At 43.9% G+C, this 24,908-nt stretch overlaps 1 protein-coding gene across 1 annotated transcript in view; it reads right to left on the bottom strand.

Annotated features, from left to right (window-relative positions):
- arhgef28a (Rho guanine nucleotide exchange factor (GEF) 28a) overlaps positions 1-24,908 on the bottom strand; it is a 242,372-nt gene that overhangs the window by 71,789 nt on the left and 145,675 nt on the right. The window contains exons 17-26 of the mRNA XM_078396613.1: positions 24,597-24,738; positions 24,373-24,494; positions 21,687-21,827; positions 19,972-20,222; positions 18,206-18,331; positions 17,997-18,114; positions 11,118-11,372; positions 9,911-9,987; positions 7,853-8,031; positions 3,713-3,804 (exon numbers count right to left, since the gene is read on the bottom strand). Of these exons, the coding sequence (XP_078252739.1) occupies positions 3,713-3,804; positions 7,853-8,031; positions 9,911-9,987; positions 11,118-11,372; positions 17,997-18,114; positions 18,206-18,331; positions 19,972-20,222; positions 21,687-21,827; positions 24,373-24,494; positions 24,597-24,738 (1,503 nt within the window). The remainder of the gene's footprint in view (positions 1-3,712; positions 3,805-7,852; positions 8,032-9,910; positions 9,988-11,117; positions 11,373-17,996; positions 18,115-18,205; positions 18,332-19,971; positions 20,223-21,686; positions 21,828-24,372; positions 24,495-24,596; positions 24,739-24,908) is intronic.

Genomic DNA, 24,908 nt, shown 5'->3' with positions numbered 1-24,908 from the left:
ATCAGTGCACCACTTACATCACTCGGTCAATGCGTAGAAATCTCCTCTGTACATAAGGGGCCAATACAAAAAAAACTGTTTCAGTTCCTGTCACAAAGTCTGTTCTCTCTCCATGGCAATTATCTGAAAGCAACCAGATTGTTTATAAACGTAATGCCATTTCTGACCCTGAGATAAGCTTCAATGACATATCAATATCCCCACCTCCGTAACATTCCCCTTCTGCATTCGTTTCCTATTCTTAACTGTTGCTGAAAGTTGTAACGTATATCTTTTGAGCTCCACCCTTGGCCATATCAACACACACTTGGACAGAACTCCAAGTTCCAATCTCTATAAATTTGAGACAATTCACATACTTTTGTCTGACTCCTAATTACAATCAAATCCCGAAGAAAGACACAAAATGCTACACTAGGTTAATTCCCGGAATGGCGGGACTGTCGTATGTTGAAAGACTGGAGCGACTAGGCTTGCATACACTGGAATTTAGAAGGATGAGAGGGGATCTTATCGAAACATACAAGATTATTAAGGGGTTGGACACGTTAGAGGCAGGAAACATGTTCCCAATGTTGGGGGAGTCCAGAACCAGGGGACACAGTTTAAGAATAAGGGGTAGGCCATTTAGAACGAAGATGAGGAAAAACCTCTTCACTCAGGGAGTTGTAAATCTGTGGAATTCTCTGCCTCAGAAGGCAGTGGAGGCCAATTCTCTGAATGCATTCAAGAGAGAGCTCGATAGAGCTCTTAAGGATAGTGGAGTCAGGGGGTATGGGGAGAAGGCAGGAACGGGATACTGATTGAGAATGATCAGCCATGATCACATTGAATGGTGGTGCTGGCTCGAAGGGCCGAATGGCCTTCTCCTGCACCTATTGTTTATTGTCTATAAAAAGCTGGAGTAACTCAGCGGGACAGGCAGACACATGCAGACAGACATTGTGAGCCAAATGGCCTGTATTTGTACTGCATTTTCCGATCTTCTATGTTCCAGAGTCAATGACGCAATGTTTTTCCTACATTAAAAATCCAGTTTAAGACCATTTTTTTAGCTGGGTTGGTGTGACTCAGCTTTGCAGGGCTGGCACCAATCCAGAACCACAGGGGGATTTAAATCACCGTCTGCATAATTTGCATTCTTCACAAGATAGTCAGGACTAAATTATTCAACGTTTCAATCCTAGTATGTTGCAATGTGGACATGTGGGGCGTCATTATCTAAAGAAATGCAAACAAAGTCATAAGAATTATAAAACGGAGGAGGCCTTTCAGTCCCTTGAGCCAGCACCACCATTCAATAAAATCACGGCTGACCCCGTGTCTCTGGACCACTTTCCAATCTCATCTCTGATCCTGGCGAAATAGAACAGAAGATAGACACAACATGATGGAGTAACTCAGCGGGACAGGCAGCATCTCTGGGGAGAAGGAATGAGTGGCATTTTGGGTCGAGACCCTTCTTCAGACCCCTATCAAATCCCGATCACTTTTGTGCTCCCTGACCTACACTGGTCAAGAAACTCTCCCTTTTTCTTTCAAATCCTTGCCTGTTTTTTTTCCCTGGACTTTGTCTTACCATCACAAATACCCTGGTTACTCATATTTTGATCCCTGATCAGCCCGGAATTTAGGTTATTTTATTATTGTAATAAATAAACTGCACCGAGGTACAGTGAAAAGCTTTTGTTGCGTGCTAAATCAATATTCATTCATACCGCTGGGTTGTAAGCTGCCCAAGCGAAATACGAGATGCTGTTCCTCCAATTTGCTTTTGGCCTCACTCCGACAATGGAGGAGGCCCAAGACAGAAAGGTCAATGTTGGAATGGGAAGGGGAATTAAAGTGTTTGACAACCGGGAGGCCATTGGTGTAGACAAAAGATGTCTATTTTAATTAGATTTTAATTTTAATTAGAATCATAACACATTTTAATTAGAAATTAAGCTACATTTATCAACACTATTTTCCCATCAAAGTATACCCCTATTCTGTTGAGATTTTATTTTTTTAACTGTAGGAATGTTTTCGTAATATAATAGATAATTTAAAATTGAAGAGCAAATGAATTAAAATTTGGAAAAGTTGCAGATGTTTCAAAGCTGGGTGGTAGTGTGAACTGTGATGAAGATGCTATGAGGTTGCAGGGTGACTTGGACAGGGTGTGTGAGTGGGCGAATGCATGGCAGATGCAGTTTAATGTGGATAAGTGTGAGGTTATCCACTTTGGTGGTAAGAATAGGAAGGCAGAGTATTATCTGAATGGTGTCAAGTTAGGAAAAGGGGACGTACAACGAGATCTGGGTGTCCTAGTGCATCAGTCACTGAAATGAAGCATGCAGGTACCGCAGGCAGTGAAGAAAGCCAATGGAATGTTGGCCTTCATAACAAGAGGAGTTGAGTATAGGAGCAAAGAGGTCCTTCTGCAGTTGTACAGGGCCCTAGTGAGACCGCACCTGGAGTACTGTGTGCAGTTTTGGTCTCCAAATTTGAGGAAGATTCTTGCTATTGAGGGTAGGTTTACTAGGTTAATTCCCGGAATGGCGGGACTATCATATGTTGAAAGACTGGAGTGACTAGGCTTGTATACACTGGAATTTAGAAGGATGAGAGGAGATCTTATCGAAACGTATAAGATTATTAAGGGGTTGGACACGTTAGAGGCAGGAAACATGTTCCCAATGTTGGGGAGTCCAGAACAAGGGGCCACAGTTTAAGAATAAGGGGTAGGCCATTTAGGACTGAGATGAGGAAAAACTTTTTCAGTCAGAGAGTTGTGAATCTGTGGAAATCTCTGGAGGCCAATTCTCTGAATGCATTCAAGAGAGAGCTAGATAGAGCTCTTAAGGATAGCGGAGTCAGGGGGTATGGGGAGAAGGCAGGAACGTGGTACTGATTGAGAATGATCAGCCATGATCACATTGAATGGCGGTGCTGGCTCGAAGGGCCGAATGGCCTCCTCCTGCTCCTATTGTCTATTGTCATAAAAACTAATTTTAAAGTTTTTGGTGGTGCTGGTCCTTCATGTGCTGTCACATAAAAAAATAACCACTGGCTACATTTCAGAAGCTCAGATCATGGGGAAGGCACAACTTTGTGGAAGCTGCATTTTAGTATTTCTTCCAGAAAAAGTATTCCTTATTATGACAAGCTCTATGATAGAACTAGTGTACGAGTGATCGCTGGTCGGCATGGACTCGGTGGGCCGAAGGGCCTGTTTCCACCCTGCATCTCTAAACTAAACTAAACACATTAAAAGGGAACCCATACATAATGGCCACGATTCCCAAACCGTCTGAAATCATGAGGTTAAATTTGCCACAAATCAGAGAACTAAAACGAATCATGCAATTTGATTAAAAAGGGTAGGAAAAAAAAAAATATTTTTTCTGCACCGTGATAAACCATCTTTTATTATGAGAACGTTTCACTCATCAAATGAATTAAGATGATGTCCTGCACATTTAGAGTGTGTGTTTTCTTTTCCTGCATTGACAGTTTTAACAGTGCTAATTTTAGTACTTTGTGTTTAAGTCTAGCATTTATCAGACCGAAGATATCTACTCTCAATTAATCCAGATAAATCTGTTTTACGTGCTTCTGGAGGAATTGATTCCTGTTGTGGAAAATCGTAAGTGTGTTCCTGAAACTGCACTTAATTTGTTTACTGAAGAAAATGGAACAGGGAACAGCACAGCCACGATGCAAATACCTTGGAATTTCCTGGTCTTGGCTGCTCTGGCCTCAGCAATACGTCTGTCCTCTTCATATTCACTCAATCGTTCTTCCTCCTCCTCAGGGCAACTTTATCAATGAGAGCAAGAAGTACCAAAAGGTGCGTTAAAAAAGATATTGCTACATCAATTATACAAGTCTTAATTTACAATGCAGAACAAGGTGGGGTTTTTTTTTAAGAGATACAGCGCGGAAATAGGACCTTCGGCCCACCGAGTCCACACCGAGCAGCGATCCCCGCACTATTCTACGCACTAACACTATCCCCGCACTAACACTATTCTACACACACTAGGGACAATTTACAATTTTTATCAAGCCAATTAACCTACAAACCTGTACGTCTTTGAAGTGTGGGGGAAACTGAAGGTCTCGGAGAAAACCCACGCAGGTCACGGGGAGAACGCACAAAGGTGGCCACGTTTCATTGAGTGTAGTTCAACATATATGGTTATTGTATAATAAATAGTGAAAACTTTTGAATTGAAGAAATCAGTGCTTGACATCTTACAAACTGAAGCAGCTGTATTTCTTCAACATTTCAGCACATATTGGCATTACATACACAAGGGGGGCACGGTGGCATAGCGGTAGAGTTGCTACCTTAACAGTGCCAGAGATTCAGTGCCCGGGTTCAATCCTGACTACGGGTGCTGTCTTTTTTAGATTTTTTTTAGAGATACAGCGCAGAAACAGGCCCTTCGGCCCACCGGGTCCGCGCCGTCCAGCGATCCCCGCACATAAACACTATCCTATACCCACTAGGGACAATTTTTTTTAAACATTTGCCCAGCCAATTAACCTACAAACCTGTACATCTTTGGAGTGTGGGAGGAACCCGAAGATCTCGGAGAAAACCCACGCAGGTCACGGGGAGAACATACAAACTCCGTACAGTACAGCGCCCGTAGTCAGGATCAAACCTGGGTCTCCGGCGCTGCATTCGCTGTAAGGCATCAACTCTACCGCTGCGCACCAAACTCTGTATGGAGTTTGTAGGTTCTCCTCGTGACCTGCGTGGGTTTTCTCTGGGTGCTCCGGTTACCTTCCACGTTCCAAAGACGTATAAGTTTGCAGGTTATTTGGCTTCGCTAAAATTGTAAGTTGTCCCTAGTGTGTAGGATAATGCTAGCGTGCAGGGGATCGCTGGTCGGCGTGGACTTGCTGAGCCAAAGGGATTGTTCCCGTGCAGTATTTCCAAACTAAACTAAATCTACTTTCAAGCAAGTAGCATGAATTCCAGATACGTTTTCTCAAGAGGCCAGTTCAATTGTTGTACTTCCACTTCCACCTCAAATGAGAACAGCTAAATTAAATGAGGGACCCTTTGATCAGGATGACACAGCGGTGTAAATGATCACCAATTTACTGCGGCCTAGCAGAAAACGCTTGTCACAATGCTCCAGATTTTGCAGAGAAATGTTGGCATATCCCTACATACCTGCTATCGATTTGCGTTTTTGCACATGCATGCATGAATAAAGTCTTAAAATTTATTGGCATCTGTTTGCCAGTGCTTTTGTGAATTATGTCAAAGAAACCACTCAAACATCATACAATTACTCCGTAAATTTCCATGTATAGCAACGGATGAGAGATTAGGATAAGTCTCAGTTTAATTACTTCTGATATTAAATTGCTTTCCTTTTTATTACTTGTTAAGATTTTAAAATAATTAAATAGATTCGTTTAAATAGATTGCCTTCAAAATATTTCCGAATGTTTCAGAATGCTAGAGAAATTTTCTATTTTTATGACTTTAACAACTGATTATGCTACTACAGCTGTGTAGGAAGGAACTGCAGATGCTGGTTTACACCGAGGATAGACACAAAATGCTGGAGTAACTCATCGGGACAGGCAGCATCTCTGGAGAGGAATGGGTGGCGTTTTGGGTCGAGACCCTTTTTCCGACTATAGCTGTCAAATCTGATTAATTTGCTAGCAAACCAGGAGTGTTTTAGCTTGCTATAAAAATGATTCACCTTTAAATTGTGTGTGTATTTGGGGGGGCGAGGGAGGGTGGGCAATGGAGATGGCGGAGGAAGGGAAGGTTTGCCTATTCACCCCACCCTGAAGCGAACAATTCACGCAGCAAAAGATCCTGTGGCAGCAGAGGATCTTGTCAATAAAGATCAGGTCAGGAGCTTTTGCTCGCAAAACATGCACTAATTAAGTGTGGCCCGAGTGATTGGGATAATGGTGAGCGAGGCTGGCAAGCAAGAACAACTCATTGCTAATCAGAATGTCTTGATTCTTCTTGCAGGTTTAATTTCATGAGTCATTAATTAGACATCAAAATTCAACCTTCTCATATAATGGTGTGGGAACTATTTCTGTTGAGAAAGCAGCATTGTGTAAAAATTAAAGACAGGGCTTTCAGGTCTGAAGTTAGGAAATATATCTTCTTCCAGAGGATGGTATGGGAAGATTATCTGCATGATATGAGGTCAATTACAATTATAAATCTAGCGTTGATCTATTTTTGATAACTGAGTGTTAAGGGATAGACGGGGAAAAGGTGTTGAAACATAAATCACCTCTGACCTCACTGAAAAGTAGGAAAACCTCAGAGATAAAATGGTAGATTCTTTACAAACCTACTTAATCTTTAGTGATAATAAATTATAAGTAAAAGTTCCAATATTAACGCTCCAAGATTTTATCCTACTGAAATACATTACAAAATACAATTTCCTTATTCTCAACTGTTTTCTTGCAAAGTGCACTTGCCACAAGGTGTCACCAGAAAGCTGGAGTAACTCAGTGGATCAGACAGCATCTCTGGAGAAAAGGAATAGGTGACGTTTCAGGCCGAGACCCTTCTTCAGACCCGAAACGTCACCTATTCCTTTTCTCCAGAGATGCTGCCTGACCCACTGAGTTGCTCCAACATTTTGTGCCTATCTTCGGTTTAAACCAGCATCTGCCTACAGTTCCTTCTGACACTTGTTTGGAAGTGTTCTTCTGTTTGTGTTTTAGCTCAAAGGGGTAGGGGCTACCAGCACAGACAAATGAACTATTCAGGAAATATATTTAAGAGAGATTTGTATAATAACTTTAGAAATACCAATAAAAGAGGTTTTGTAAAAATATTCCTCACATTAACACTTCCTCAGATACAAGAAGTTAAAGTTGCAGATCAAAGGCTCTTTATGCCTATTGATCCAAGAAATCCTGGGTAAACATTCTCGAAGGTGGCTGAGCAGAAGGTATTTGAACACGCAATGTAAGATTAAACTTTACAAATCCCTTTTCCTCTTTGTCTGGAACGTTTGGAACTACACCAGGTTGCTTAGGAAATTGCAAGATGACATTTGTTTTAAGGAAAGTAGGACCATTAATCAGATTAAGAGTGAATCATCTATATACTAAAACTCCTGTTTGTTTGTTTGTTTGTTCCTGAACTACAGTCAAAACGGAACACGATAGCGTGGGGGGAAAGGGGGGGGGGGGGGGGGAGAGGGGGGAGGGGGGGAGAGGGGAGAGGGGGGAGGGGGGAGAGGGGGGAGGGGGGGAAGGGGAGGAGGGGGAGGAGAGGGTACTGCACCAATGCAGGAGAGGTTTGGGCCCAATGGGTCCACTTGGTCTAGTATACAATAAAAACATACACAGCTGAATAATGAATTAAAATGTAGATGTTTTCATCCAAAACTCCTCCAGGGATTGGAGTGAAATGTAGAACCAGAGGGAAGGGTGGTGAGTGGGAGGGAGGTAGGAGAAAATGGGAGATGTAGAGTGGGGGTGGTAGGGATGAGCAAATGGAGAGGGGAAAGGGCAGGGGAAGTGGTAAGAAAGGTGCTTGGGGTGGGGGTTTGTGGGGGGGGGGGGGTGGCGGTGGGAGGACTGAGTGGAAGAGAAGGAGGAGGATAGGTGAGGTTTCTGAAATTGGAGAATTCAATGTTCATGCTGTTGGGTTGCAGGCTAACCATGCGAAACATGAGGTGCTATTCATCGGACTGCATTTGCCTTTCTAATTTATCACAATCAGTGCCTGGAGAAAAGTGTCTCCACTTATCATGGATACAATAAGGCAGAACCTAAAACTGCTATAAACTATGTGTGTAAAATTCTGCAAACAATCAAACTGAGGTGGGCCTGATGCAGATCACCGTACCTCTCTACTGCCATTCTAATCAGTCGCATCCAAGTATTCCTCTCCTCCTTTGAGCTTGTGTGTATTTCATACATTTCGGGCCCAGCAGATGAAGCACTGATTAAGAACATTCCTCGTTCCTCATTTGCAACTTCACGGACAATTAACTTCTGCAGTAAGATAACTGCAGGCTTCTGGTCCTGATAGGAACAAGTGAAAAGGTCAGGTGAATAAACAAAAAGATGTGTAATGCAACCTAATTTAGAGTGAAGCATGCCAAGTGATCCTGAAGTTACGCATCCAATATATGAATTGATTTAAATGAGTTATATTCTATTACCCAAACAATTTACTCTGGCAGCAGCAAGATTTTGAGTACAACATGATGCCTGTGCCCACCATGATGCCAACCATGATAAAATTATAAAGGGACTAGACAAGCTAGATGCAGGAAACATGCTCCCAATGTTGGGGGAGTCCAGAACCAGGGGACACAGACCAAGAATAAAGGGCAAGCCATTTAAAACTGATGTGAGAAGACACTTTTTCACCCAGAGAGTTGTGGATTTGTGGAATTCTCTGCCACAGAAGGCAGTGGAGGCCAACTCACTGGATGAATTTAAGTTAGATAGAGCTCTAGGGGCTAGTGGAATCAAGGGATATGGGGAGAAGGCAGGCACGGGTTACTGATTGTGGATGATCAGCCATTATCACAATGAATGGCAGTGCTGGCTCGAAGGGCCGAATGGCCTCCTCCTGCACATATTTTCTAATTTAAACCGCAGATCTGCCTGCACCAAATTTATATCCCTCAATTTCCTGTTTGTTTGTGTCTGTCTAAAGTCTTTTCAACGTTGCTTTTCACCACTTCCCCAAGCTGTATGTTCCAGGCACCTACCAATCTCTACAAAATAAAACTTGTCAGGAAATGTTCTTTAAATCTTACCCCTACTCACCATAAAGCCGTGCCCTCTAGTATTTGTCATTTACACACTGAGAGAAATACTGTCTACCTCCAAGAAATTGCAGGGAATTATGGATTTCAGGGTCGAGACCCATCTTCAGAAGTATGAAGAAGCGAGATACTGAAATCGCTTATTCTCCAGACTTCTGAAGGGTCTCGACCCGAAACGTCACCCATTCCTTCTCTCCAGAGATGCTGCCTGACCCGCTGAGTTACTCCAGCATTTTGTGTCTACCTTCGATTGAAACCAGCATCTGCAGTTTTCTTTCCTAGAGTTTGAAGGGAGGTGGGCAGAAAGTTTCCTGTTTGCAAATTTACAGTTGTAGCTGTCACACACATTCTGCATCCACTTATTCAGATGTTATGCCCTACTCCCACAGTCCAAAAACAGGAAGATACGGATGAAACGCAGGTCTGTATACATGCAGCAGCTCAGCTGGTGAGAATGTTTAGCGCGAGTGACCTATGACCTGGGCTTGCACAGTCAAGATACCGAACTCGCTTATTGAGCAGTGTACAGTGTTCTGATACAGGATAAAGGGAATTATGTATAATGCAGGATAAAGTCCTGTAAGGTCCGATTAAAAAATATTCTGAGGGTTTCCAATCAGGTACATACTAGCTCAGGACCAGTCTTTAGTTGTTGATAGGATGGTTCAGTGCCAGCTGGGAAGAAACTGTCCCACGTGCGTTTTCACACTTCTGTACCTCTTGCCTGATGGGAGAGGGAGTGGGGTGATACTCGTCCTTGATTATGCTGGCAGCCTTGCTGAGGTAGCGTGAAGTCAATGGAAGGGAGGTTGGTTTGTGCGTTGGTCTGGGCTGAGACTACAATTCTCTGCAATTTCTTGCGGTCTTGGATGGAGCTATTCCCAAACCACGCTGTGATACGTCCCGATAAAAGGCTTTCTACGGTGCATCCGTGAAAGTTGGTGAGAGTTGTTGGAGGCATGCCGAACTTCCTAAGCATATTATATTTTACAATGACATTATAGCCAGAAGGAACATTTAAGTACTGAATTGCATAAAAAGGAAAGATAGAAATTCTGCCGCTCTTTCCATTTCCAATGGTAAAACAATCTTGTGTTGGTCAAGATAAACCAAGTTGAACTTACCACAGTGGCAAAAGTATACTTTTGGTCTTTGTCCTGCAGGAAAATCAGCACATCGGTAAGGAGCAGACCAGTGATATCTGCAAAACAAAGTAACATCACTTAAAACATGGATGCTTTGCCATCTCTAATGATTTATGCAATAATCTCGCTCTTTGCTGATATTAAGCAGCTTGCATGTGAAATGATCCTCAGGTCTTTCATATATATAAGACAATATATATTGGCCAATTATATTTGTGGCAGCGGGTACAATATATATTGGCCAAATATATATATTGGCCAAACTGGTCTCCCGGTGGCCGAGCACTTCAACTCCCCCTCCCATTCCCAGTCTGACCTTACTGTCATGGGCCTCCTCCAGTGCCATAGTGAGGCCCACCGGAAATTGGAGGAACAGCACCTCATATTTCGCCTGGGCAGCTTGCAGCCCAGTGGTATGAACATCGACTTCTCCCACTTTAGGTAGTTCCTCTGTCCCTCTCTTCCCCTCCCCCTTACCAGTTCTCCCTCTATCTTCCTGTCTCCACCTATATCCTTCCTTTGTCCCGCCCCCCTGACATCAGTCTGAAGAAGGGTCTCGACCGGAAACGTCACCCATTCCTTCTCTCCCGAGATGCTGCCTGACCTGCTGAGTTACTCCAGCATTGTGTGAATAAATACCTCAGGTCTTTTATCGTTAGTGAAAATTAGTGGCAAGCAACTACCTCAGAAAGCAGAATCATGTGTGGGGTGTATCGGGTCGGATACACAAAGGGTCTTTGCAAGATGGATTGGCAACAGCAACTTTGTGGCAGCGGGTACAAGGTGGACCGAATACCACAGACGTTGTTCGAGACATACCTACCAAAAACTGATGGTGATCCGTTATTGACTCCATGTTATCCAAGATCTAAGATGGCGCCCAACCCAGTCGACTCTTTGAGTGCTAGTCGCAGAAGTGGATCTGCAATCACGCATTATAATTGCTCCACTCCTTTAAATCTCTGCACTGCGAATGGCTCGATTGTAATTATGTATCGTCTTTCCGCTGCCTGGATTGCACGCAACAAAAGCTTTTCACTGTACCTCGGTATATGTGGCAATAAACTAAACTAACTTAAACTAAATGATTTATAACTCCGCATATTTGTGCCTCATTGTCTTCATTTAAATGATGAGAACGCAATTTACAGCACAACTTACGAGCTGCGAGTCGCTGTGACTTTACCTTTCAATCGTCCCGTGGCTGTTTTCCAGTACATCGATCCCTCATGCTGCAGCTCCCTGTCCCGGCCGGTCAGGTCTTGCTTCCTAAACGCACGGCCATTCTTCAACTTGGCATGCGTTTTGTTTTCAAACTTATTTAAGATGTCCTGCAGTTTTTGTACTTTCTCATATTTGTTGACATTCGTATCCACTGATGCTATGATGTCCTTTATCATGGCAAGAGATCTGGTCACATCCTCATTCTCCTCTGTCCCTTCTGGGAACAACAATACAACCACATTTCAGTCTATTATTATATTTTTTAGATTTAGATTTAGAGATACTGCACAGAAACAGGCCCTTCGGCCCACCGGGTCCGCGCCGCCCAGCGATCCCCGCACACCAACACCATCCTACACCCACTAGGGACAATTTTTTTACATTTGCCCAGCCAATTAAACACCTGCAAACCTGTACGTCTTTGGAGTGTGGGAGGAAACCGAAGATCTCGGGAAAAACCCACGCAGGTCACGGGGAGAACGTACAAACTCCGTACAGTACAGCACCCGTAGTCAGGATCGAACCTGAGTCTCCGGCGTTGCATTTGCTGTAAGGCAGCAACTCTACCGCTGCGCCACCGTGCCGCCAGGCGTATTCCTTTACATAGGCGTATTCCTATTAGTCGTATTAGTCAGGCGTATTCCTTTACGTAAAATTCCTTGACGAACTGGAGTGAAACAAACACCTGAGCTTCACATACTGACTCATGCCTTTTGACTTTATAGGATATTACACCTAAAAGTCATGGGTGAAACATTTTACGGAGTATAAATTTTGAAAGGCATGCATAAACATGGGTCAGCATGTCTAACATCATCAGCATTGAAAGTGGCCTGTCCTCCATGTTGGTTATGGCACATGTAAAGGGATGAAGCCCGATGAAACTGTACTAATCTATTCCCATACGCAAATATTAATCATGTTTGGCTCCCTACAACACATTTCCAGTGGCATTTTTCAATGTATCACCACTGGCATTCGTTAGAAATGGATCCTGACACTGTCCTCCAACAGTCATGCACCACACATTTCATGGTGACACCAGCCCCGTTTGGGTAGTTTCTTATGCATTGAACACCATATTCATTACTTCATCAAAGAATTACGGAACCAAGCCAAAAAAACGCTGGATGAACTTAGCGGGTCAGGCAGCATCTGTGGAGGGACATGGACAGATGATATTTCAGGTCAGACCCTTCTACAAACAATACAATACAATACAATATATCTTTATTGTCATTGTACCCAGGGGTACAACGAGATTGGGAGATTGGGAACTAAATACCATCAGTCTGAAGATGGGTCCTGACCCGAACCGTAGCCTGTTCATTCCTACCTCAGATGCTGCCTGACCTGCTGAGTTCCTCCAGCACTTTTTGAGTTTTTCCTCAAGATTCTAGCATGTGAGGTCACTAGTGCCTCCAAAGTATGGAACTAAATAGACCATCGGCTCATTGTGTCCCAAGCTGGAGCCTACAATTTATTTAATTTGCGAGTTCTTCACAAAACTTGAATGATCCAATTTGTGTGGTGACTGAATCAGCATAGGTGCTTTCACAGGCTTTAAACAGCAACACAAATGCCGGCTTAGAAATTCTGGCAGCTTACATCTGGCTCCTGTTACCAGAAATTAAGGCCATTTATGTTTGCCACAGGCTCTCAATCACCTCAGGACCATCGAGCAGCTGTCAAATGTGGTAAACCTCCATTCTGCGGAACATTAATCCTGCCATTTAAATTTGGCCAAGCCTTATGCTTGTGCCAGACTGAAGTAAATGTACTGCATTTACACTGACAGCCATCTGGAAAAGGCCAAATTAGAGATATTGATCTTTCAGATTCGGCTAAATTTACACAAAACTCTTCTGCGCAAGTCCCACACACCATAAGGAGGTGGCCACAAGCTGTTCCTAGAACAATTTTAAAGGATCTAAAGCCATAGGTTCGACATTAACAATCCTGCGTCATTATCTTTGCCTGTGCCCTGCATCTACCCTGTGATTGAGACGGGCAAGGTCAGTGCATCTTGCAGCTTGAATGCTAATCAGGCAAGAGAAACACACAGGAAAGCATTTTATGTCAGATCGGAACACCATGTACATTGAAATCTTGTAGATTTCCAAACATGCCTGCAACAATCTACCCGAGAAATTCTTTTTTCTAAATGAGTACAGATTCTATTCACTCTCAATTTTTGTTTCAATAAGATTAAGACGTGTAAGAGTAGCCCCTGCATATTAGAATAAACCATAGGTAGACACAAATAGCTGGAGTAACTCAGCAGGTCAGGCAGCATCTCTGGAGAAAAGGAATAGGTCGAGTCCCTTCTTCGTCTCGACTCGAAAAGTCACCCATTCCTTCTCTCCAGAGATGCTGCCGGGACCTAGAGTTAGTCCAGTTTTTTGTGTCTATCTTTGGTTTAAACCAGCATCTGCAGTTCCGGTCCGACACATTTGGAATAAACCATGCTTGTTCCCTCAGCTGGAAACTGCTCGCTAATTTACTGCTGCTTACTTATTGACGGAGTAGAGTATTCACCCACCTTAATGCTGCACAGCTCAGCAGGAAAGTCAATGTCACCAGAACCACTTAATGCTTTTAAAGGAAACATTAAAGTAAGCAGCTACTGCTTACTTCTGCTTACTGCTTACCACCTACTCAAGGCCCATTAGGGAAGAGGAATAAATGCTGACCTTGCCAGCAAAACATGAACACACTTTTTTAAGGGGCAGCAACAGATGTTGGCAATTGTTCTCAAACTTCCTTGCAGACCTGGGAGGCCTTAAAATACTGTCTTCCATTCCGGACACCATGTTATAGGAAAGATGTTGTAAAGTTAGAAAGGGTACAGAGAAGATTTATGAGGACTCGAGGATCTGAGCTAGAGGAAGAGGTGTATAAAATCATGAGAGCAGTATATTGGGTAGATGCATAGAGTCTCTTGCCCAGAGTAGGGGAATCGAGAACCAGAGGACATAGGTTTAAGGTGAAGAGGGAAAGATTGCTTCCTGTACCTCGTGCTGGTGAGGGCAGGAAGAGGGAGATAGGGGGATCTGAATGTGTGGCTGGGGGGCTGGTGCCGGGAGCAGGGATTTACATTTATAGACCACTGGGATTTCTTCTGGGGTAGGAGTGATCTGTACAAAAGGGACAGGTTACACCTTAACTGGAGAGGGACCAACATTCTGGCAGGCAGGTTTGCTAGTGCTACACATGTGGGTTCAAACTAAATAACGGGGAGGAGGGGTTGACAAATTGGGAGTATAAAGATGGAGTTAAAGTGGAAGGGAGTACAGGAAAAGTTACAAAAGACACCTGAATTAATGGGAAGGAAAGTTCGAGAAGGGATAAGAGAGTAAGGTCAGGGGCAATAGTGACCTGTGTGAGAGGGGAGGTGAATACCAAAGTTAAAGTGTTATATATGAATGCGTGAAGTATAAGAAATAAAGTAGATAAGCTTGAGGCTCAGTTAGAGATTGGCAAGCATGTTGTTGTGAGAATTACAGAGACATGGCTGCAAGAGGACCAGGGCTGGGAACTGAATATTCAGGGTTATACATCCTATCGAATAGACAGACAGGTGGGCAGAGGGGATGGGGTAGCTCTGTTGGTAAGGAATGAAATTCAGTCCCTTGTGAGGGGTGACAGAGAATCAAGGGATGTAGAGCCAGTATGGACAGAACTGAGGAATGGGAGTTATCTACAGGCCCCCAAACAGTAGCCTGGATATAGGGTGCAAGTTGAATCACGAGTTAAAATTGGCATGTAGCAAAGGTGATGCTATGGTGGTTATGGGAGATTTCAACATGCAGGTAGACTAGGAAAATGAAAGTGGCAATGCCTGCGGATTGTGCACAAAAAAGAATTACAGTTACAGCATATAAATAAAGTTAATAAGTTACTATAGTGTAGACAAAAATTTAGTCTCTGGAGTTATAAAAGTTGACAGTCCTGATGGCCTGTGGGAAGAAACTCCGTCTCATCCTCTCTGTTTTCACAGCGTGACAGCGGAGGCATTTGCCTGATCGTAGCATCTGGAACAGTCCGTTACTGGGGTGGCAGGGGTCCCTCATGATCTTACTTGCTCTGGATCTGCACCTCCTGATGTATAGGTCCTGCAGGGGGACGAGTGTAGTTCCCATGGTGCGTTCTGCCGAACGCACTACTCTCTGCAGGGCCATCCTGTCCTGGGCAGAGCTGTTCCCAAACCAGACTGTAATGTTGCCGGACAGGATGCTCTCTACAGTCCCAGAGTAGAAGCAATGAAGGATCCTCAGAGACACTCTGAATTTCCTCAGCTGTCTAAGGTGGTAAAGGCGCTGCTTTGCCTTACCCACCAGTGCGGCAATGTGCGTTGCCCACATCAGATCCTCTGTGATGCGGATTCCCAAGTATTTAAAACTGCTCACCCTATCCACAGTAGACCCATTTATCTCCAGTGGCGTGTACGTCCTTGGATGTTTAGCCCTTCTGAAATCCACAATCAGCTCCTTCGTTTTAGTGACATTCAAGAGGAGGCTATTGTCCTGACACCAGAGTGCCAGATCAGCCACCTCCTCCCGGTAGGCCTTCTCATCGTTGTTGGAGATCCGGCCCACCACCACAGTGTCATCAGCAAACTTGATGATGGAGTTTGAGCTGAACCTGGCCCCACAGTCATGTGTGTACAGGGAGTACAGTAGGGGGCTAAGGACGCAACCCTGGGGGGATCCTATGTTCAGGGTGAGGGAGCTAGATGTGTGTTCCCCCATCCTGACCACTTGGGGCCTGGCGGTGAGAAAGTCCAGGACCCAGGCACACAGAGGGGTGCTAAGCCCCAGTTCCAGCAGCTTCTCAACCAGTCTGCTGGGGACTATTGTGTTGAATGCTGAACTAAAGTCAATGAACAGCATCCTCACGTATGCCCCCTGGCTGTCCAGATGAGAGAGAGCGGTGTGCAGAACCTGGGAGACCGCATCATCCGTGGACCTGTTCGGACGGTATGCGAACTGCAGTGGGTCCATGTTGCGAGGAGGGAGGGCACAGATGTGCTTCTTGACTAGCCTCTCGAAGCATTTCATGACAACCGAGGTGAGGGCCACCGGTCGGTAGACATTCAAACACGCTGGAGAGGCATTCTTTGGCACCGGTACAATGATGGATCTTTTGAAGCATGCAGGGACCATGGACTTGGCCAAGGAGAGGTTGAATATTGTGGTGAGCACTGGAGCAAGCTGAGTAGCACAAGACTTTAGCACTCGCCCAGATATACCATCTGGGCCTCCAGCTTTCCTCGTTTTCACACGCGTCAGAGCCCACCTCACCTCATGCTCGGACACCGAGAATGTGTGCACATCCCCGGCGGTGGATCCCCCTCCAGCCTCGCTAGCCAGCGCCCCTTCGGTGCTGTTTTTAGACGGCGAGCATTAGGAGGTAGTGACCATAATATGATACATTTTAATCTACAATTTGAGAGGGAGAAGGGAAAATTGGAAGTGTCAGTATAACAGTTGAGCAAAGGGGACTATGGAGGCATGAGAGAGGAGCTGGCCAGAGTTGACTGGAAAGAGACCTTAGCAGTGATGACAGTGGAACAACAATGGCAGGTATTTTTGAGAATAATACAGAAGGTGCAGGATCAGTTCATTCCAAAGAGGAAGAAAGATTCTAAGGGGAGTAAGAGGTGACCGTGGCTGACAAGGGAAGTCAAGGATAGTATAAAAATACAAGAGAGGAAGTATAACATAGCAAAGATGAGCGGGAATCCAGAGCATTGGGAAACTTTTAAAGAGCAACAGAAGATAACTAAAAAGGCAATAAGGGGAGAAAAGATGAGGTACGAAGGTAAGCTAGCCAAGAATGTAAACGAGGATAGTAAAAGCTTTTTTAGGTATGTGAAGAGGAAAAAAATAGTTAAGACAAATGTGGGTCCTTTGAAGAAAGAAACAGGTGAATTTATTATGGGGAACAAGGAAATGGCAGAGTTGAACAGGTACTTTGGATCTGGCTTCACTAAGGAAGACACAAACAATCTCCCAGATGTTCTAGTGGCCAGAGGACCTAGGGTGACGGAGGAACTGAAGGAGATTCACATTAGGCAAGAAATGGTGTTGGGTAGACTGATGGGACTGAGGGCTAATAAATCTCTAGGGCCTGATGGTCTGCATCCCAGGGTACTTAAGGAGGTGGCTCTTGAAATTGTGGACGCATTGGTGATCATTTTCCAATGTTCTATAGATTCAGAATCAGTCCCTGTGGATTAGGGGGTAGCTAATGTTATCCCCCTTTACAAGAAAGGAGGGGGAGAGAAAACAGAAAATTATAGAACAGTTAGCTTGCCATCAGTGGTGGGGAAGATGCTGGAGTCAATTATAAAAGATGAAATAGCAGCACATTTGGATAGCAGTAACAGGAGAGGGGGGGGGGGGAGAGAGGGGGGGGGGAGGAGAGGGGTGGCGGGGGACGAGAGGGGGGGCGGGGGAGGAGAGGGTGCTGCACCAATGCAGGAGAGGTTTGGGCCCAATGGGTCCACTTGGTCTAGTTGATTCTAAAATTGCATTATTAATCTTCTTGACAAAATAAAAAAAACATTTGCAATAATTAACACCTTTCTGAACTTCTGAACAACCCTGACGTGAGAGGACGCTGGCGTTGTTTATTCGCCGCTTCTCCGTTAGGATAGTTTGTCTGTTTGTTTTTATGTTATGATTGTTTATGTAAAGCGCTTTGAGCTTCTGGAAAGGCGCTATATAAAATAAATGCTTATTATTATTATTATTATTATTATAATCACATACATTTGAGGTAACATAGGAACCTACAGTTTCATGAAACAGCATCGAGCGACCAGCTCAAAATGTACCTTGTGTGTATTGCAGTAACCGCTCCAGTAGGACTGGGTACTTGGTGATCCGTTGTGTAACCAAGAGTATACATTCAGGCACACCAAGGCGTCGGACTTGTAGGTTGTTGCTCTGTTGCTAAAAATGAAAAGGAAACGCGAGATACAATGAAAAATCTTGCCTTCACAATACTTCATCTTGGAGAGAAAATCGACAAACAAATACTTACCCTGATAAAGTTCTGAAATTTTTTGTTTTGTTGTTGCAGTTCCTTAAAGAAACTGACTGCCTCATTGTGGTGACTGCAAAATTCTCCGTAGGTGTGCTTCAACTTACTCGCATTTTCATCTGTAAACTAAACGTGAAGACGGTCAAGAAGTGGGTCGTTCGTCTAAGACATTAACACTAAACATTTCCAAACCATCAAGGCATGGTGCTTACCACAGATATTGATGCAAAGATGGTTAACTTACATTATAATCCACAAAAAATCTCCTCACATGTATCAGGAAAAAAGTGCATTTTACACAGAATGAATTATTTTGAATGTTGTCACTATCAGGCATGTTAAGGGGAAATAAATTGTAAAATAACCTTTGAAGGAACTCATGATTCCTCAAAGACACAATAAACCCAATGGGCACCTTAACGCAATAGATATCCCAAAGCATGTCCTACTGCATACAAAACCAACAATTGATTATTCTTATTTACTTGAGTGGCAATCATTAAGTTCGAATGCTGTTCATTTTAAAGCTTTACAATTAATTTACCACCAATTCATTTCTGCGTAATGACACAGGGATCTGTCCCAACCTAAACTTACAGGACCTGAACTAAAATAATGGGCCCTGATTTTAAATCTGAACTCAATTTTAAGCTTTAACGTCAGATGTCATTAGGATTCAATGTGTACTCTAACCACCAGGAATCATTTTGGGTGGAGTTTTTCGTACCTGCTTTGTTACAGCAGCCTTTTTGGGCAGTGTGGTGGTACAGCAGTAGAGTTGCTGCCTTACTGCGCCAGAGACCCGGGTTCAATCCTGACAACAGGTAGGATAGTGCTAGTGTGCTAGTGTGCAGGGATCACTGGTCGGCGTGGACCCGGTAGGCCATAGGGCCTGTTTCTACACTGTATCTCTAAAATACACTAAACTCAAACTATATTGAAACAGATTATTGTCCAACTGTTCTGGGAGAGTTATGTAACATTAATTATAGACAGTAGACAATAAGTGCAGGAGGAGGCCATTCGGCCCTTCGAGTCAGCACCACCATTCAATGTGATCATGGCTGATCATTCTCAATCAGTACCCCTCTCCTGCCTTCTCCACATACCCCCTGACTCCACTATCCTTAAGAGCTCTATCTAGCTCTCTCTTGAAAGCATTCAGAGAATTGGCCTCCACTGCCTTCTGAGACAGAGAATTCCACAGATTTACAACTCTCTGACTGAAAAGGTTTTTCCTCATCTCCGTTCTAAATGGCCTACCCCTTATTCTTAAACTGTGACCCCTGGTTCTGGACTCCGCCAACATTGGGAACATGTTTCCTGCCTCTAACGTGTCCAACCCCTTAATAATCTTATATGTTTCAATAAGATCCCCTCTCATCCTTCTAAATTCCAGTGTATACAAGCCTCGTCGCTCCAGTCTTTCAACATACGACAGTCCCGCCATTCCGGGAATTAACCTAGTAAACCTACGCTGCACGCCCTCAATAGCAAGAATGTCCTTCCTCAAATTTGGAGACCAAATTTGCACACAATACTCCAGGTGCGGTTTCACTGGGGCCCTGTACAACTGCAGAAGGACCTCTTTGCTCCTGAACAAGTGAATTGTTGACTTCTCTAGTTTTGCAGACTTGTTGGAACTAAAACATGGAGCTTCTTTTCTGCAACAGAAACCAGACTTTCAAATCCTGACATCCCTTCGGATCTACCACGTTCCAAGAGACATTTTATGACCATTATTGTGCCACTTATTCCAGCCTTACCTGCTGTAAAAGGATATCACCAATCCTATTAATGAAAAAATTATTTTCACTATCTTCCTCGAAAGACTCCCGCCGTCTCTCTTTCAAGCAGAAGAAAAAGTGTTTGTGGATTTCTAAGAGCTCATCCAAAGAGGGGAATATTTTATCGATGGTGTTATGATCTAACTGCAGGTCCTCCTTCATGCCCTTCCGATAAATCTCTGACATTATCTCCAGTGTCTGAAGGTGGTGCACCTCTGTCTGCATCAGCTCTGAAAATAAAGAAGAAATACTTCAGTTGTTCAAGTCTGAGGACTCAATTACAACATACAGCAAATGCTTGCACATGCCTTTGGGTCAAGTCGCCAACAAAATGCATTACATTTTGGGGTGGCACGGTGGCGCAGCGGTAGAGTTGCTGCCTTGTATGTTCTACCCATGACCTGCATGGGGTTTTTTCCGAGATCTTACGTTTCCTCCCACACGCCAAAGACGTACAGGTTTGTCAGCTAATTGGCTTGGTATAAACGTAAATTGTCCCTAGCGTGTGTAGGATAGCATTAGTGTGCGGGGATTACTGGTAGGTGCAGACTTGGTGGGCTGAAGGGCCTGTTTCTCCGCTCTATCTCTAACCTGAACTAAAGATACATTGGACAGTAACCTAGCTGATGGAAGAACCGTTCAGAAGGATGATAACAGAGTGGTAGAAGCTGTTCCTGAATCTGGTGGTGCACGCTTTCAAGCGTCTGTACCTTTTGCTTGATGGGAGCAGGGAGATGAAAGCATGACCAGGGTGGGACAATTCTGTGGTGCTTTTCCGAGGCAGATGGAGTGAATGGTGGGGAGTCTGGACTGTGTGATGGACTGGACTGCATCTATAATTCCCTGCAATTTCTTGCAGTCTTGGGCAGAGCTGTTCCCAAACCAAGCTGTGATGCAACTGAACAGTATGCTTTCTATGGTCCACCTGCAGAAGTTTGCAAGAGTGGTTGGAAACATGCCAGATTAATATGCTGAAAAAATAATATTTGCAATAATTATGCTTTTGGGGCCGAATATCATTGGATGCAATGATGAAAGGAATATTACAATGACATTATGCCCATAGACAAAATAACTTTTCCTGGTTATTTCTTCAGACCTGAAGTGGAATAACAAGAATTCTCAATTTGAATAATGAGGGGAAAATTGTTTTGATCAATTTTATAATAATCTATATACTAAAACTCTAGTTTGTTTGTTTATTTGTGGTCGAACTACAGCCAAAACGGTACACGATAGCGCGACAATTTTAGGCCCACCTTACTCACCGTCGTCGCTTTAATGGGAAAGCAAGTAGTTTCATTGAAATCGGTGTTATATTTTTTAAGTTATTCACATTTTAAAGTTTAAATCTATCTCCTAGGGAGGGAGGAGGGAGGGAGGGAGGGGGAGGGAGGGAGGGGGAGGGAGGTGAGGGGAGGGAAGGGGGAAGGTGGCTAAGGGGGGTTGAGGGGAATGGGGAAGTGGGGAGGGGAGTGGGTGGGGGAGGGGGGGAGGGAAGGAGAGGGTGCTGCACCAATGCAGAAGAGGTTTGGGCCCAACGGGTCCACTTGGTCTAGTCTTTTATAAAACTCTGAAAACCCCCAAGCAGCATCCAGTACTTTTTCGAATCAGGAAGAAACAACAGAAAGTTAAACAACTTTGATAAATTGATTGGTCCACGAGCAACCACATTGTAAAATCAGTTTACTCACCATAGATCACATCCTGTCTCTTTATGAGATCCTTCTGCTGTTTACTACTAAATGCTTGATCAACAGCAAGGCTCCAAGACTCAGCTTTAAACTCCTGTGCGTCAAACTCAAGGTCTTCACGCATTGGAGGGACCATATTATCTGGTAAAATGGAAACTAAAATCAGTGTCTGACAAATAACTTTTCCCTGTAAGATAATTTCACATGGGTAAATCTTAAACTATTGCAGCCAGTGGAGAAATCAATTACAAGCCTTTTCCTTTTCCCATCCATAGAAACATAGACATAGAAAATAGGTGCAGGAGTAGGCCATTCGGCCCTTCGAGCCTGCCCCGCCATTCAATATGATCATGGCTGATCATCCAATTCAGTATCCCGTACCTGCCTTCTCTCCATATCCATTTCCATCCAAGGAGTTTGATACTCAAAAATTGTTTGGGAGATGCATAAATTATTACTGACTTCCTTCCCAAAATAACCCCAGAATGATGATCTTCTTAGAAAATAACTGCTTGAAGATAGAAATCTGTACTTAACATTTCATGTTTCATGTATTTTGTTTAATGACTGTTGGCAGATCAATTTCCCTCTGGGATAAATATAGTTCTATTGTATTATATCGTAAGATATATCGTTAAAACAATTTGGTCTTAAAACAGTATACACAAAATGCTGGAGTAACTCAGCAGGACAGGCAGCATCTCTGGTGAGAAGGAATGGATGCCGTTTTGGGTCGAGACCCTTCTTCAGACTGAGAGTCAGGGGAGAGGGAGACACTCTTTTGCAGGGAGTGGGTGATTATGCCTGTCCTCAAAAGTTTCTGGCATGCTATCAAGAAAATGCTTTCCACTCTATACCTCCAACCCACCTTGGTCAATCCAGTTCAACAAAACCAAGTACAATTCAGCTTGTACAGAATTAATAATCGGTCAAAACCCTGCCACTCCCTGTCATCTGCAGCCTCTAAGCGACAAGGTATTCTGGGAAGCATGGTGCATGCAGCCTTTCAATCTTCCAGCCATCTTATGATGGAAGGTCTTGGGAGTTCCACCTCAACATCAAACCCAGAGACCACTGAAGTATCAGATTATTTCCTGAAATTGGTCCATTTCCTCTTGGTCTGGATATTTTGATATTTTTGAGGATAAAGAACTCCTTAATGTTCTCCCTGTTTGCTTCCTACCAGTGCATCGGGTGAATTAAAGACTGACTTCACAGTTCTCCAACCTCCGCAATCCTTTTTTTAGTTCTTTATTCTTGGAGCTTATCAGTTTTACATCCAGCTTCTATATATCATTGGCAGCCTTCTGCGCTTCCGTAGACGAGAGTCATCCAGCACAAGGCTGTGATTAGAGGACCCAAGAGTGACGTCTGGCAATAAGCATTTGGGACACAAACAGGATGTGCACCCAGAATGAGCTATCCGGTCTCACCGGGTGTGTTGCAATGATGCTAAATCCAGGGTAGCTAAAGGCATTGCAGAGTTTGGCATGATGCACAAATACGAATTTTTAGAAAAACATGACATGTAAATGCCATGGGATAAAAATGTACACAAGAGGAAGAACACCATTACAATACAATACAATACAATACAATATATCTTTATTGTCATTGTACCCAGGGGTACAACGAGATTGGGAATGCGCCTCCCATACGATGCAATAATTTAGGTAATTTAGACAGCAGCAACCCAACGAAACGAAACAGTTGTAACAGTTTTGGACAGGGTAAAGTGCAAGTTGATCTATGCGTTGTGGCCATCCGGCTCAGCAGGACCGGTTCATAGCAGCTATGGCCCTGGGGATGAAGCTGTTCCTGAGTCTGGAGGTGCGGGCATAGAAGGCCTTGTATCGTCTGCCCGATGGAAGGGTGCATCATTGAAGATTGTGGAAGGGACAATGTCAGGGTTATCTAAGTGACACTCCACAATGACAAAGCAAGATTGATGAAGAACTGAACTTCCATGAATCAAATCATGCTGCTTCAGCCCAACCTCTAGTATGGATTTCACAACTTCCTAGCACACCTGTCCCTGAAAACACCATTGCCCATATTATCAAAGCAATCCCACCCCCCCCCCCCCCCCCATCGATACATTATCCTTTCAGCCGTCAAGGAATGACTAACTGCCTTTAGCTGAATCTGAGATGCATCAGCCAGTGAAGCCATATCACTGCGCTGTGAAATAAAAATTGTGTTACATTTGCAGTTAGGATAAATTGTGGAGATCCTCTGGTCAGGGTTTTAATGGGAGGGGGGGGTGGGGGTTAGAGAGTGATATTTGCTCCCCATTTCCCTTTTCCTCTCCATCCCTCATCCCATTGTTTCTGCAACCTAAACCAAATTAGATTATCAAATTAGCAAGGGGCCACAGTTTCAGAATAAGGGGTAGGCCATTTAGAACTGAGATGAGAAAAAAAAAATTCAGTCAAGAGAGTTGTGAATCTGTGGAATTCTCTGCCTCAGAAGGCAGTGGAGGCCAATTCTCTGAATGCATTCAAGAGAGAGCTAGATAGAGTTAAGGATAGCGGAGTCAGGGGGTATGGGGAGAAGGCAGGAACGGGGTACTGATTGAGAATGATCAGCCATGATCACATTGAATGGCGGTGCTGGCTCGAAGGGCCGAATGGCCTCCTCCTGCACCTATTGTCCCTTTCACAGGCAGCCTTTCACTGGCACTCACCATCCAGTGCAAGTGATTCTGTTGAAGGAGACGAGCCCATTGTTTGAATTAATTCCTCAGACTGTGATCTGTTCCTGGAAACATAGCCATCCACTTCCGTCTCCATCGACTCGCCAAGTCTCCTATAAAAACACAAAGACACCATTGTTCCAGAGAAGTAGAATATTTTAGAAACTCGACTTCATGTTCGCCGGATACGCACTCTTTACAAACATTCTGTTTACCTGTCTATACTGATACTCGAAGCACTTTTTGACAGTGGCTGATGTTGGAGCGAGGCTTCTCGCTTGAGAGCAGATATTCCAATAGGTAGTGAGAATGATGTGGAGTTCAGTGATAGTAACGAAGCATCTTTAAGCGAATTAGCTATTGAAACAACAGATAATTTAATAGTTTAACACTGAGCAAGTCAGGCAGTTAACGTAACTACAGCCCCAGCAAACAAAACATAAATGACTCATTTAAGACCATGATACAAAATCTGTAATTGACTGAAGACCTGTAGAAGAATAAAATGTGAGTACCAGTGTAATCTT

The sequence above is a fragment of the Rhinoraja longicauda genome, chromosome 3, assembly GCF_053455715.1.
Source record: "Rhinoraja longicauda isolate Sanriku21f chromosome 3, sRhiLon1.1, whole genome shotgun sequence".
Taxonomy (NCBI): domain Eukaryota; kingdom Metazoa; phylum Chordata; class Chondrichthyes; order Rajiformes; family Arhynchobatidae; genus Rhinoraja; species Rhinoraja longicauda.
The sequence above is the reverse complement of the archived record's forward strand: the minus strand, read 5'-3'. Positions and strand labels throughout refer to the sequence as shown.